Source organism: Antechinus flavipes, chromosome 3 (assembly GCF_016432865.1).
Source record: "Antechinus flavipes isolate AdamAnt ecotype Samford, QLD, Australia chromosome 3, AdamAnt_v2, whole genome shotgun sequence".
In the NCBI taxonomy this organism is placed as follows: domain Eukaryota; kingdom Metazoa; phylum Chordata; class Mammalia; order Dasyuromorphia; family Dasyuridae; genus Antechinus; species Antechinus flavipes.
Genome location: NC_067400.1, coordinates 344,018,643 through 344,034,605, shown reverse-complemented (window position 1 = coordinate 344,034,605; position 15,963 = coordinate 344,018,643). Strand labels below are relative to the sequence as shown.

The 15,963-nt window shown below is 33.3% G+C and overlaps 1 protein-coding gene across 1 annotated transcript in view; it reads left to right on the top strand.

Annotated features, from left to right (window-relative positions):
* Positions 1-15,963, top strand: part of CNTNAP5 (contactin associated protein family member 5) — a 913,682-nt gene that overhangs the window by 187,286 nt on the left and 710,433 nt on the right. The window contains exon 2 of the mRNA XM_051985717.1: positions 3,249-3,353. Within this exon, the coding sequence (XP_051841677.1) occupies positions 3,249-3,353 (105 nt within the window). The remainder of the gene's footprint in view (positions 1-3,248; positions 3,354-15,963) is intronic.

Genomic DNA, 15,963 nt, shown 5'->3' with positions numbered 1-15,963 from the left:
GAAGAAAGCAACACACAAAAAGTGTCATGGTGTAAAATTCAAGAGAAATCCCAAAGTACTGTAGCCGGGTGAGAAATGAGAAATTCTGAGCTGAGTTTAATGGAACATTTTGGAATCCACAGCTTCCCTTTCTAACCAGAGAGACAGAGTAGGATGATGAGATAGAGTAAAAATACTGCTAGAATATTGCAGGATGATGACATTTTCCCAATAATGAGCTTCCTGGGGCATTCATCTATAATAATGCTCAATGGAATATTACCCCTTTCACTTAATTAATAGGAGGTGTTTCTGTAACTTTTTTTAATGAGTAGAGATACATAACTATATTCTCAATTTCCATTATCTAGGTGCTGGTAAGTTTTATGATCTATCTCACTCAGAAGTGAATGATTTCCCACTTGGCTATTGTGCTGTGAAAGGCACCAACACAGCCATCTGCCTCCAAATATTTTTTCTGACTGACTAGCCATAGTTGTGTTCTTTTTTTCTTCTGTAGCTGAGAATTCCCATCTTATTTTTAGGTCTTTGGATTAGGCAAACAAGATTGAGGTATCATCTCCAGACAAATGATGTGGTTAAAATACATGTATGTTGCATAAGGAGAGAGAAAGACAGTTCTTGGAAGATCTCCTGATCTTCACATAGAAAATATTACCATTATTAATAATTATAATAGGTAGTAGTAGTGGTGATAATAACAGGTATTATTGTTATCATCACCTAATAGGGAGCTATCATCTTAAAGACACATCTTAAAGGCTGTCCCCAGGAGAAGCAAATATTTAATAGGCAGAAAAATGAGAGTTAGAAATATGACAATCAGAAATCCTGGAAAACATCCTGTCCTTAATGACATCGAACTATGGAAAGAGACCTTCCTGAAATGAGCCACTAATATTTTAGAGAATGAACAGGAGACGATACCTATCAAAAAGTTTACTTTACATCCTTCTGGATAACGCCCCTCCCCATTTATGACTAACAAATAAATTTTAAATCTTTTTAAAGAATCTTGAAGGAAATGGGAATCTAAAATAAGCTTTAAATTTCTTTTCAATGTCATTAGTGATTATCTTATTTTCAGCACATCAGAAGGAGTGGCCTGGGACAAAAAAAAGGAAAAAAAAAGCATTTACTTCTCAATGACCCCTGCTCTTGTAGTCTGATCACCATTGATTTGTTTCTGCCTCATTAGTGAGGACCTGCCTGTATTTTATTTTGTAGCATGCCTCATAATATTTTTCAAACATTTGTGTTTTGTAAAAACCCAAAATACACTTTGCCAAGCTGATTTTAACACATTTCAAGTAACAAGCATTTTGTCCTTATGCTTCTCATTAATTTTACTTCAAATAGTCCAAATGCTTTCTTTTAAGCATTACCAGATAAGAAAAAGGCATTATAATCATATTTTTTTTAAACTGTCCACTTTTTTTCTCCCACAGAATATAATTAATTTAATCCTTACTCTTTAATGTAGGTTTGAAGATTGTGTTGAAATTGCTGAACAGAATCATAGATTCATAGATGGCATGTAAAACAGAGAAGCAGAAATGGAGGACCAGAGAAAGGAAGTGGCTTGTCCACTGTCACATAATTAGTATGAAATAAAAGATTGGATTTGAAGATTTCTGGTTTCTAGCTCTGGGTGTTTGTCACTGCCTTATAATGGTTACCAACTTCATAAGGAGCAATGTATTCTCTCAGTGATGAGTGGGGAAAAGTCACTATTCAAGACAGAATGAAAAATTGAATCTATACTAAAAGTGGAATTACCAAAATTCTAAAATCTCTATTGAATAGGATTTTACATATTTAGGCTATTTGCTGCCCTCTACTTTTAAGAGAAAGGAATAATCAGTAAGAAAACTATGCAAAAGGAAAGAATAAATTTGACAATATAGAATGTAAGCTTCTTGAGGGTAAGCACCATCTTAAGGGTAAACACTTTTATATTTGTTGATTCGGTACTAGCACATGCCTGCTACATATATCAGAGTTCAAATTATCTTTTTTAATTAATTTAAAAGGAAGGATCAGGGAGTAGTATCTTTTAGTAAATACAGATTCAGACTAATCTCTGAGTCTTAGCTTTTTCATATTTAACTTCAGGCATAAAATAAAGAAGACTCAATTTAGAAGAGCATTAAATTTATCCATCTAATTAAAATTACCTTTGTCTCCCCTCTGTCTCCTGTCCTGGAAAGTGTATATTTATTGTAGTGATCTCATCTGCATAAGAAACTCAGTCACAAAACTGGGGCTCATTTGGTAAAGTACTCTCTTAGAAGGGTTAGAAAGTAAACAAAGATAATATTTGAAAAATTTTCCTAAAGGGTTAAAACAGAACTATATTTGAGTATGCCCTCAACAAAAAATGTATTGGACTTTCAATTAAACATAATCTGATTTTATTCACATATTTATTTGTTTGTTTATTTGTTTTGTTATTTTCTTCAACTTGGCCTATTTCATGACTTCCACAGATATGTATGTCAGTGTTGCCATGGAACTAACATGAATTTTGTTTTGGACATCAACAGTGATTTTGTTCTCAGACAACTTCTTATAAATATGGATCATTTATATATCCTAATTCCCTTTTCCATCTTCAAAATTGCTCCCAGAATCCCTGACCTGCGTCCAACTAACATATTAATCTAACATGATTATTATCCCTCTCCCCTTCACTTTTCTCCCATTATAAGAGAGATTCTGGAAGGAAAAAAATATTTTTCTAAGAAATATTAAAATGGAAAGATGGCTGGATATGGGGCCCAAAGATAAGGTTCAAATCCTAAATCTTACTCACGAGCTATAAGATCAAGTTATTTAACTTCTCTTGAACTTGATTTCCTTGTTTATAAATTGAAGAAAATATTTCTTATATATTCTTCCTCATAAAGTTATTGTTAAGAAAGTGTTTTGTCATGTTTAACCTATATTAGAGCAATCTGATTACTCACTAGGGGAGGAGAGAGATAAGGAAGGAGGAAAAAAAAATTGGAATACAAGGTTTTTCAAGGGTGAATATTGAAAATGAACCTTTAATGTATTTTGAAAAATAAAAAAGCTATTATTATTTAAAAAAAAAGGAGAAAAAAACCAAAAAAGGTGCTTTGTAATTCTTAAAGGCTAAATAAATTTGAGTTGTTGTTAATAATTCCTGAGAATATCCCCTTTTGCTTATTCTGAGTAGGATATTGATGGGCTTTCTCTACATGTGTCTCTTCTCTTGATTTTAGATAACTGTGATAACCCATTATCAGCCCTGCTGCCTCCAACAGCCTTTTCCAGTTCATCAGAACTCTTTGGCACTCTCAGCCCAGCCCAACTCAACAGAAGAATTGGTAAGTAAGGTGACTGAAGCAAGAATAAGTCTATAAAGAAAAATACTAATGAATAATGGATGAGGCTGCATATTGGAAGAAAACTCACATTTTATTAGAGTAGAATTATTCCTTAGTATACCAAACATAGTGTTCAGGCAATTTGGTTCTTTATTGATTATTATAGGAAACTTTGATGAAAATGAAAAAAAAGTTTATCTTATACTTTATTTTTGCATTATAATAGAAACCCCAAATATACATTTGAATTTATTGTCATGTGGATGAATAAATATATTTGATAATACATTTACATTAGAAATGAATGAGGAACAAATCAGGGAAGTTTTTCCAGACTTTTATTTTCTCTGATTAAGCAGGTAATTGGGTTGATAGGAAAAGAAAGATAGTAGAAAGGAGATAATTTGTAATTTTGGTAACCAAGTTTATTACCTTATTTCTTTTACTAACTACTTTGGATACTCCCCACAAGTCATCTGACTCTGGGATTCAGTGTTCTCACCTCAAATTCATCTTTGAATACAGAAAGTCCATCACTGTGGCTGGTACCCTAAAAAGAGCCTTAGAAGCTATCTTCATTTGTTTTTAATAAGATAATCATAAAGAGGCCTATTTGTTGATGAACACTTCTCTGTGAATTCCAAAGCTACAAATATATTTCCAAAGAAGTAACTTCAGAAATATGAAGTGTTATCAAGTAAAGGACATAAACCTGCTATTATCATTAATAATATAACAAGAAAATAAAAGGAAATGGATAGATGACAGCAAGAACTTAAAAAAAATTAAATGAGCAAATGTTTATGGAGATTACTAGCATTAACCTAGATTTTAGATGTGACTAACAAAATTATAATGGATGCTCTTTGTCTTATAGGAGGTTAAAATTGTCCTGGGAAAAGCAATCCTAAGCACACCAAAAAGAGTAAAAAGAAAAGATATAATAAATATTGTGCCAGTTAACAATTGGAGAGAGATATGTTAGAAGGCCCCACCAAATTAATTGTCAAAATAATTTCCATTAAATTCAAGAGACACTTCTTCAGCAGCTAATTTGTGCAATATTAGGTTCTGTGGATGCAAAGTCAAAAGTGAAGCAGTTTTTCCTTTCTAGAATCTTGTATTCTTCCAAGGATTATTATGAGAACAAGTCAGTCACTGCTAAGTTTATGCAAAGTGATTTTAAGGAGAAAATTTTAACATATAGGAAGTTTAGAAAAGAACTTGCGTAGAAAGTGGCAACTAAATGTCTTTTGGTGGATAGTAGGAATTTTGCAAGACAGAAGTGAAAATGGCATGTGTTCTAGACATGAATGACAAGTTGTATATAGATAGAAGTGGTATGAGAAATATAACATTTGAAATATAGCAAGCTAACATGGAGAGGCTATAAAGAGAAAAAATAAAACAAGAACAAAAAATTAAGAAATAAATTTGTAAAGACAGAAGTCTGATTGCAAAGGACTTTTAAATAATCAGGGGGAGATTTTATATTTTACGCTAGAGGCAATAGAAAGCTATTTTAATAGTTGAATAATATGGGGGAAGGGAAAGGAATAATCATTGACCACATGCTTACAATGTGCCAGACACTATACTAAATGCTTCATAATTATTATTTTATTTGATCTTCACAACAATCTTGGGAGGGGAAGGTGCTACAGTTTTTGTAGTTGAGGAAATCAAGGTAGGCAGAAATTAAGTCACTTGCCCATTGTTACATAGCAAATATTGTAGGCCTGATTTGAATTCAGGTCTTTCTGATCCAAGGTCCAATATTGCTATGTACCACCAAAGAGGTGTGTGTTATGAACATAAATTTGCCATGTTGATGGAGGATAAATTAGACAAGGGAGCATGGAAACAATTAAAAGTTATTGAAATATCCAAGTGGGAGATAAAAATAACCTAAATTGAATTATACTTTTTTGAGAAGAATAGTGGACAAATAAAAGAAATGAATATGAAAAAGAGCTAAAATATGGTAGAATATGGAAGGTGAAGGAGAGGAAATTCAAAGATGACTCCAAGATTGCAAATTGATGGACAGGAAGTATGGAGATTTTATCAACACAGTAGGGAAAATTTGAAATAGCAAAAATACAATGAGAGAGAGAAAAAGAAAGAAAAAAAAGAAGAGAAAGAAAGAAATAAAGAAAGGAAAGAAAAAAAGAAAGGAAAGAAAGAAAGAAAGAAAGAGAAAGAAAGAAAGAAAGAAAGAAAGAAAGAAAGAAAGAAAGAAAGAAAGAAAGAAAGAAAGAAAGAAAGAAAGAAATTTGTCCATGGGCACTCGACTAGTAAGTGTCTGAGTCCAGATTTGAACTCAGGAAGATGAGACTTCCTAACTCCAAGTCTGGCACTCTATCTGCTCTACCACCCAATTACCCCTCTTAAGTTATACCTAGATTCTAATAGGCGAAACTAAATGACCTCTAAAGGGTTCTTGTTTTAGCTTTTGTTTCAATATGTATGGCACATTGTCACAGCCCCTTATTTTAGGGCCTTATAGTTAAATATGGGAAACACTCAAGACATTGGAAGTATATTTGGGAATGTACAGCAGATTTATCTCAATAAGTATATAATTAGCTCTTGCTATGTGCTATATGAGGGCTGATTATAAGGCAATAAATGAGATTATTTTTCTACAACACTGACCAGAGTTTATACATACTAATGAGTTTACTATGTACTATCCTGACCTAAGGAATAGGATAATCACAACAGTTTTAGAAGTCCTTATTTGGAAAGCTCTTCAGAGCCTGCATCATATTCTCTTAGACATCTACATAAGGAAGAAATTCTCATCCTTTTCAGTTGAATTTGATTTTTATAAAGAGCCGATATTTATCCATAGCCACATCTGGTATATAAAGCAGTGGCCAAGTTAGGAAATGATGATTTGGCTTTAAAATGAAATATGATGATAAAATAATATGATTAGGTTTTTTTTTTCTGGTAGTGAAAAGACTTATTTCAAAATCAATATAAAAGGCAGCCTAAAAATGCTTTGAGCAATGTAAGCTTGATGGAATAGGAGTCCTGTTTCTCAAAATGACTACTTCAAGAAACAAACAATGATTTACACGTCTATATTTATCTATGTGTTTAGCAAATACTTCCTCTCTCTCTCTCTCTTTCTCTCTCTCTCTCTCTCTCTCTCTCTCTCTCTCTCTCTCTCTGTCTCTCTGTCTCTCTCTCTCTCTCTCTCTCTCTCACACACACACACACACACACACACACACACACACACACACACAGAATTTCACTGGTTTCCATATCTCACATACAGTGGAATGGAGGGAGGCAGAGGTATAAGTAAGAAAGGTGTCCTTCTCCCCCACCCCCTTTTTAGTGAGGCAAAGGGGGTTAAAAATTTATTCAGAGTCACACTGTTAATGAGTGCCACATGTCTGAGGTCAGATTTGAACTCAGGTCCTCCAAAGTCCAGGGTAAATGCTCTATCCACTGTACTACCCCAGTGCCCCCTGGGATGGCATCTTATGTTTTCAATTAATGTAGGAAAGTTCATGAATGGAGTAACTTTTGAACAATATTTTAAAAGAATGAAATGGGTGTTTTCATATTCTCATACACAAATCTGATTGTCTTTCTTCTACCCTGAGATCTTTAATGGTTTCCCATTTCCCGACAAATAAAGGATAAAGTCCTGGTGCTGGTTTTCAAGTCTATTTGCTATATTTCTTAAATTTATTTTTATTTTTAAAGCTTTATCTCATATTATTCATTTTTATAGATACTCAAGTTCTGACCAAATGGAATTAATCCTTTCATTTTCTTTGCTGTCTCAGTGCACATTGTCTTTCATGATTAGAGTTAACTTCTCTACATTAATGTAACTTAAAGTTCTTCCTTTTCTTTGTATCTCAGTTGAGGTGCCAAGTCCTCTAGTTAGCCTTGTCTGAGGTCTCTCCAACGAAAATGATTTCTTTCCTTTCTCAAATTTCTCATGGCAAATGTTTTTTGGCTAGATGTTTCCCCTTTACTTTGTCATACTGAAACTTAAAAAATAATTGCAAATCTGTATGCTTTTCATTAGCCTGTAAAGAGCTTGAAAGCAAAACTTCTGCATTTCTGGTACCATCCCACAGTGTCTTGAAAATTACAACGAACAGTTATTTAATAAATGTTTGTTGAATTAAATTGAAAGAATGAGTGTAATATTTTAAAAGAGAAAAATGCCTCGTTCTGAAGCTTCAGAAAGGGAGACAATCACATCAGTTTCCTGGTAAGAGTTCTGTAATTAAGAAAAAAAATCTTTGTTGCTGAGAGGAAAAGGAGTGTGTAGAAACACAAATTTAGAGCAAAATCTCAATCAGGAATGTATCAAAGCCAGATCATCACTTTATGTCCAGTATAAGTCAGTAGTGACAGAAAGTCTTTACTGCCTGATGACACTCCAGCAGTTTCTGGAGAAGTAATATACATGATTTCACTACAGTTTCTTTCCTAATGGACAGATGTCAACATATCGCAGATGGTATTGCCTCAATTTGTTCTAATTGCTAGCCATGTTTGGCAGCCTCAGAGACATAAAAGAGTAAAGAAAATATGGTCATGGTTCATAGTTCATAGATTTAGAGCTAGAAGGGTCTAAAATAATTTGGCTCAATCTCTCCAAATTATTATAGATGAGTAAACTGAGGTCCAGATATATTAAGAGACTTGATTAATGTCAGATTTGTAGTAAGTATCAGAGCCAAGATTCAAACTTAGGGCTCTCAATTGTATACCAAGCATTCTCTCTCTTTCAACATGTTTTTTCTCCTTTATTTGGCCTCTTTAGGAATAAATGGCAAAGAGATTATTAGATAGGGTTAGAAATGTGGCTTGATCCTTATCTTCTTTCTCAATGCATGTTCCTTTTCTATCTTAAATCTCTCCTACTGCATTTAGACTGGAAGTATAATTCAAGTCATATATGTTTTAGATAAAATAGGAAGTTTATGATAAAGAATAAAGTATTAAGAAATCAATATTGGAAAGGAGGGAGTTTTTAGAGTAGACATCTAAGAACATATAAGACTGCTATTGACCTAAAGGAAGTGTGCTGAGGCTACTTTGTACTGGTTCATGAAAAGTGATTGTTAAATTTTTAATATGAGCTAATTAGATCTCCAAAACTGGCAAATTATGATGACTTACTGCATTGTTGACAGATTAGATTTAAGAAGGTGATAGTAAAAATGTTTATAATGCAAATTAAACTTCAAAGTGATTCACACATACCCATCCTTACTTCTTACCCCCTCAAAATCTGATTGTTAAACATTTAAAATTTATCTCTGTGTTAATCCTTTACAGAAAGGATTGAGTGATATTAAAACATATCTTCCCCAGAAGCTAGCATATTACTCTATACAAAGTATCTCTATGTAAAAAAATCACTATATTTGTTGAATGGAAGAATGAATGCATGAATAAATGAATGGGATCCTCATGGATGGTAACTATGGTCTCCCACAAATTGTTCCAGAGATAGACTGTTAAACTGTAGGGATTATGGCTTTGATCCAGCATGGCATTTATCATTTTTTATGCATGGGTTATTTTCTTTCCCTCTCCCCACAACCTTTACTTATTTGTATGCTTTCTATTCTTTTTCAATTTACTTTCATTTTGATAAATCTTTAAGAAGGGTTAGAAATTTTTAAATATGAAAAAAAGCTAAAGAGATCTTTTCAGTTTCTTTATTTTGGAGAAAAGTGTTAAAAGGAGTTCAAAGGCACAAGGGAGAGTAAGTGACAGACCTAAGATTTAATTTAAGGTCTTATGAAGAAATCCATTTCCCTTTCCATATAAGCACACATTTCTCCAAAAATAGCAAAAGGTTGAATGTATTTTGGGAGAAACTCATTGAACATCTGGGTTGCTTCTTGATTTGACAGAATAAATGCCCCCAAACTGAAATAATATTTTTTCATATGTATAATTCCTATACCATGTCAGATACATTTATCTTCAGGTAGAAGCTTAATACTTGTCATAGTCAGTAATATTATCTGAAAACTTTTTCTTTATAGCACTGTAATCTTTACTGAGTTGATGCAGTTTTACATACACGAGCCCTTTCCTCAATAAGCTGCAACTATAACACAGGAAGGATGAACCCTAGGGTATGGTAGTTCAAGATGGTTGTTCTGTCATCTATTTTTTTCAGTCAAGTGACCTATGGTAGAGATGAAGGTAGATCCTTTTGCTGGGGTTCAAAAAGAAATGGAATTCAGACATCTTCAGTCAACCCATTTATTTTGCCCTCACATTGACACTCTCCTTTCTCTCAATGAATGCATCCCTTCCTCCATCCTTAAAGCTAGTTTTATTGTTTATTTTAACATAATTCAGCTAACATGAACATATTAGAGAAAAGGGCATATCAGGAAATAACAAGCAAGACTTCTTTTCTTTTTCCCTTGTTCTTCTCTTTGTCTCTCCATATCTCTGTCCCATCTATATCTCTGTATGTCTTTTTCTCCTTTCACTCACATCCCCTCTTGTTATCCCTCTTTTTCTCCCTTTCCCTTCCCTTCTCTTCCCTTTCTTCCTGTCCCCTTACATACTTCATCTATCTTTTCTCATATTCTATCATTGTTAAGAGACTTTCTTGTAGTCACAATTGACACTAGTCTTTAACCTGTAGTCCAAGTAGAACTATTATGCCAAATCATCATGAACACTTCCTCTGAGTTCTCGCTGGTGTGAAGTCTGTTCAACGAATCTTTATTAACTCATTTCAATCAATGAATCTATCAACAATTATCCATCCACATGTATTATATTCTAAGTTTGTGCCCACCACAAACAATAAACAAATACATAAAAGAGAAAAAAACATAATTCTTGTTCCGAGGAGTTTACATTCTAGAATAGACAACATATATACTAAGTTTTTACAATGTAAATACAGAATAAAGTCAAGAAAGTTGAATTTATGGCAGTTAGAGTACACTGCCACACAATAGCACACAATAATAGCACACAAGGAAAAGGATGAAATAAAGGAAATGTTTAGAATACAGAACTATGGGATTATAAATTTAAAATACTTTTATCCATAGAAAAAGACTTACTTATAGACTGTAAGAATAAATTTCAGAAGTAAAGGTTCAATCTGTAGAGGAGAAAATATTCTTGCCAAAGCAATGAAATCACAGGATTAATGAAATAAATAAATGCAAGAGTATAATTGAATTAAATGAAGTTCTTTGTTTCTTTCAGCTTTTATTATAAGTCTATAGTTCTATGAAATTACTTTCCTTCTTCTGGTTCAGAGACACATTTTCTACCTCCTCAATCAACCTCTAGGATTTAGACACCACTAGTTGACCATACTTGCAAGATCTTGCTTGATTTTTCAGGTTCACTGTAAAATATATTTATTGCCCTTCTTTCAGAGAAGGATTCAGTGCCCAAGATCAATCTAATTCGTTCTATACCATCTTATCTATCTATCTATCTATCTATTGATAAGATGGTATAGAACGAATTAGATTAAGTATGATTATGATTATGGATGTGTGTATGTATATACACACATCCATAATCATAATCATACTTAATTGTCATCAAAGCAAAGGTAGACTTCTTTGTTTTATTTTCACAAGAGAACATTTGAATTAGTCCAGTATCCCATTAGAAATGATGCTGATACATAATGGTGACATAAATAGATATAACAAGATAAATCAACATTAAAATAATTTAAAATGGTTTATTATGTAAGACTAGTTATCAGAAACAATGTAGACAGTAGGTATTTAACAAATGTGCATTAGCTGCTTCACTGGTTAATGAACAGACCAAGAATAGCTTAGTTCTGAGAATCCACAGAATAGAATAAAAGGGAAATTAGACACCTATTATCTTCTAATTTGTCAAGGAAGCATTTATGGAGAAGATAGAATTTTAGGAACTTTTTGAAAAAGGAAAGAAATGAGTTGGTACTCATATGAATGCTAGAGTGGAAATTCTGCAAGAACAAATTACCACCCTTATTTTGAATATTTAGCACAATTCTAGACCCTTAGTAGGTACTTGACAGGTACTTGGTAAATGATTATTGGGCACATAAACAGTAAAAAGGAAGTCTAAAGAATTTACTTATTATAAAATGAAGTGTTCTTAATAATATAAATTGGATAAGCTAAAATTTCTGCAACCCAACTTTCTTCTTTGTCAAGTACATGCACACTGGTACCAGCTTTCTAGTATAATCTTCTAGGACTAAATCCTTTAACATCAAGATAAATCCAATTGCACATCTATCAAATACTTCTAATTTGTATATGCATCACACTAGGAATAAAATGACTCAAATGAAAAATGTGTTTCTACTAGAGGCCTACACAACATGTATAGAAGTCAATCTATTATAGGATAATTAGTGAAGGAGGAAAGCATGAATTAGTAACAATCACAAAAAGGTTCACAGAAGAGGTGGCACATGAGCTGAGTCTTTAAGGAGGGCTAGAATTCTGAATTGTGGAAATGAGGAAACAGTTCATTCTAGTCACAGGAGAAGAGAGAGTTCCAAATATTGAGACAGTTTGATTTGAATAGAAAAGTCATAAAGAAAAGGGCACATTGAAATAAAAATAGACAAAGTAAATAGCAACAGAATTATAGAAGACTTTTATGGACAGATGAAGAGAGTTGGAGTTACTCCAACAGGCAATGTTTTTAAACGGTTTTTGTTTGTTTGTTTTGAGTAGAATAGTAAAGAAGAAATGGGCGTGTAGGGCATAGTTAGTTTTGTACTTTGGGAATGTATTTTGGCAGCTATATGAAGCATGATATGGAGAGGGAAAAAAATGGAATTATAGTATATCCATGAAGGACCATTGTAGCTTTCTGGATAATAGGTAATGATGGCCTACACCAAGATGGAAAGTTCTTGAAAGGAATAGTGTGGTGATAGAAAATACATCGATAGGATATTTCATATTCAGTCTTTTGAGATGTAAAAAGGGACAGGGATTTTTAGCCAGAGGTCTATGTCTCAGGGGAGTAGAATGAATTTACATGAGATAAAATTCATAAACTCTAACCCAATATGTCAAGGGGTGAATTGTTTCTAGAAGATATCACACAGAGAACATATAAAGCTTTACTTCTGATGACCTGGTCTTTCTGGCATTACCTGAACTGTTAGCAGGATGGAGCGAGGTTTTTGCCTAAATTCCCAACACTTTTGACTCCAAGTATGGTTTCTGATGTCTGATTTCATTTTCCATGAATGAATATCATGGAAGAATATCTGCTTAGTCTCAATACTAAAAAATTGTTGTCCCTGAAAGTATCCCTGAAAGAATAAAATAATACCACTGCTGCTGCCTACAACCATGATAGAAACAAATTTTTATTCTGGAAGATGGGAGGGAGTCGGGGAATGTGGTTTCAAATGAACATCCTTTGACCCAGAGCTTTATAGTAGAAGCAAGTGAGTCACTGCATTTGGAAATCATGCTAGCGACAAATTAATGCCATCTGAGAAAAGACATGCCCTTGAACTCAGCTGTTGATCCAGCGCTTAGCTGGGGCATCCACCGACAGTGTGCAATGCAGCATAGAGGGATTGTGATAATGTGGTTGACCCTTGACAGCAGGAATCCTCATGCTGCTATTTTATTGCCACAAGGGATTTACCAAATGGAATTTCTGCATTTCTATCCCTATTCTTATATACATAAAAAAGGAAAACATTCACATATACTCAAAGAACGAGAAAAAAAAGAGAGGTACTTGGTTTTTAAAAAGTAAAATACAGAAATGCAGGATTTGGAAGCATTTAGACTTATAACTGGTTATCAAGTATATGTGAACCCATTATGTGCATATGAATATATAACCACATACATATATGTATAGATGGATATACACATATATGTAGAGATGTATATATGTAGATAGATACATAAATAGAGAAATCTATATATGCATAGATGTATATATATGTATAGGTACATATAGATATGTACTTATTTATCTGTGTGTGTGTCTAGATAGAACACTTAGAAGAGTAAAATTGATGCTTGGTTTAATATTGATACTTGGTTTTTCAAATATACCTTTTTTAAAAAAGCATTTGATCTAAACATCTGGTGAGCCAAGAAGTAGGAAAACATTCACTGTACAAAAGAGGAGCCAGGGTTGAGTACACAGGATGTCATCTAGCAATAGGTATTACGAACTTGAAAGTAAGGGGAAGGTTTTAAGTTCCTTTAAAAGATTAAAAGGCATTAGAGAAACTGCTGCATTTTTTCCCCTTGAAAGAAAGGGGAGATAAAGGTTTTTGCTTCCCTAAAATCTCCTTGGCAAGCAGTTACTTTAACTAAGTTCGCTGAAATCTTAATCTTCCTTTCTCACCCCACATATTTTTGAAATGCTTACCTGAGTGTTTTGAGACCGTATGCATCAAGCATGACAATTTGGTTGCCATGGAGGATTTGATTTCTTTTGTCAAGACATTTTTCAGCTTGCAGGTTCAGAGACAAATTAAGAGAGTTTGAAATCCAAGCATCTTTTTTGTCCCAGTCACAGACATTGATTATTCTTTCCAGGAATGAGATTTCCTATAAGAAATTGAGGAAACACAATGATTGTATTTTAAAGTTTGATTTCAGGATATCATAGTGTAAAGGAAACTGGATTTGTAAACAGATGACTTGGATTCAAATCCCACAGGTGCCCTTCATTAACTGTGTGAGCTTAGACAAGCCATTTAACCTTTGTCTGACATATTGTGGTCTCTTAATAAATGTTTGACACTTGATTGATTTAGCTTCTCTATTTTAAGTTTTCTCATTTTTAAACTTAATAGAGGAGATCAGATGACTACTAAGGTGCCTTCTAGCTTTGGAGGTATGATCACATGAGCCTATTTTGATCATCACTCTCTCTTGGGCACTGCAGAAAAAAGCTTGGCGTGACTATAGTGAAACTTGATGCCTTGGAGAGCTAGCATGCTTTGGTGGAAATAGGAATAGATTTAGAATCAGGGTTCAAATTTCAGCTCTGCAATTTACCTTTATAACCTTGGGCATGTTCCCTAACTTTTTTTCAATTTCATCAGCTGGAAGATAAAGCTGGAATCTTCCTTCTAGCTCCCAATCTATGATTCTTTTTATCTCATAATCAGTGTTCTGTGTAGTGTGAATTTTGGGGACTAGATTTCACAGAATAGTTCCCAGAATGTATGCTCATTGACATACAATATAATCTTTTATTTGTCATAACCAGAGCTAGACATAATAAAGCTATACAGAAAATGAAAACACAGCAAAACCATGTAGCTGACAATATGTACTTTCTCTTAACAGTCTCTTCAACCTTTCTTCCTACCATCAAATTGTGCCTCTCCACAATGACAATCTCTCACCCCTACCTTCCTTTTTTAAAAATTTATTTCATCTTTAATTTATGGAATAAAATAAGCATTGCCATAACATAGCATAATAAAAAAGATGGTTGTACATGAAACTGCAAATCTGTTATGTACAACTTGCTATTCCTTTTAAATATGTAATATTTATCATATAAATTTACTTTTCCACCCTTTTTTCTTCCTTCCCCCATCTTACTCAAGAGATGGCTACCATTAGACAGAGATATTATACACACATTTTGCATATATTATACATACATACTTCTTATATATAATATATACATATATATCTGTAAAATATTCTATATCTATCTCTATCGATTCTTTCTTTGGATGCAGATGGTTTTTTTTCTTCATGTGTGCTTTATAGTTAATTTGCAAGGATGCCCATCAATTGGAAAATGACTGAAGAAATTGTGGTATATAATTATAATGGAATACTAGTGTTCTAGATAAAATGATGAGCTCAGTGATTTTAGAAAAAAAAATGGGAAGACTTGCACAAAATATTGAAGAGCTAAATGAGCAGAAATAAGAGAAAGTTGTATACGGTAACACCAATATTGTTTCAAAGATGACTTTGAATGAATAAGTCATTTTTGTCTATTATAAATACCCTTTATAACACCTTGCTAACAGCTCCATGCTCCAGATCTTATCTCAGCTCTCTCCTCTTCATAAGCTTTAACAACAGTTTCTAGGCATAGATATTTAAAAATAAAGTCCCAGTGCTCAAGGAATTTACATTTTATTGGGAAGAAATAATTTGAATATACACAGGAATTGAGCTGGGACCTGTGATTTCATTAGTATAGGAAACTCACAGATAAAAGAACTCCTTCTACCAATGTCAGATGACACCTTCTCTGAAAATTGTAGTCTTAGAGATTTGCCTAGGGCACTGAGCAAATAGGTAATTTGCCCATGGTCACACAGCCAGCAAGAATAACAAAAAGACTTGATTCCAAATGTTCTTGGCTTGAAGACTGGGATTTCTATCCAGTATATCATGCTGCCTCTCTGTATGTATTTATAGACAAAGCAAATACAAAATCATATGGATACGAGAGGGTGCACTTAGTGAAAGCTTCCCTTAGGAATTGCTACTTGAGCTGAGTTTTGATAGAAACTTTAAAATATGTTACCATAAGACTACATCAACTAAATTCATCATAACTTTAGGAATAGCAATGTGTCACACTGGCA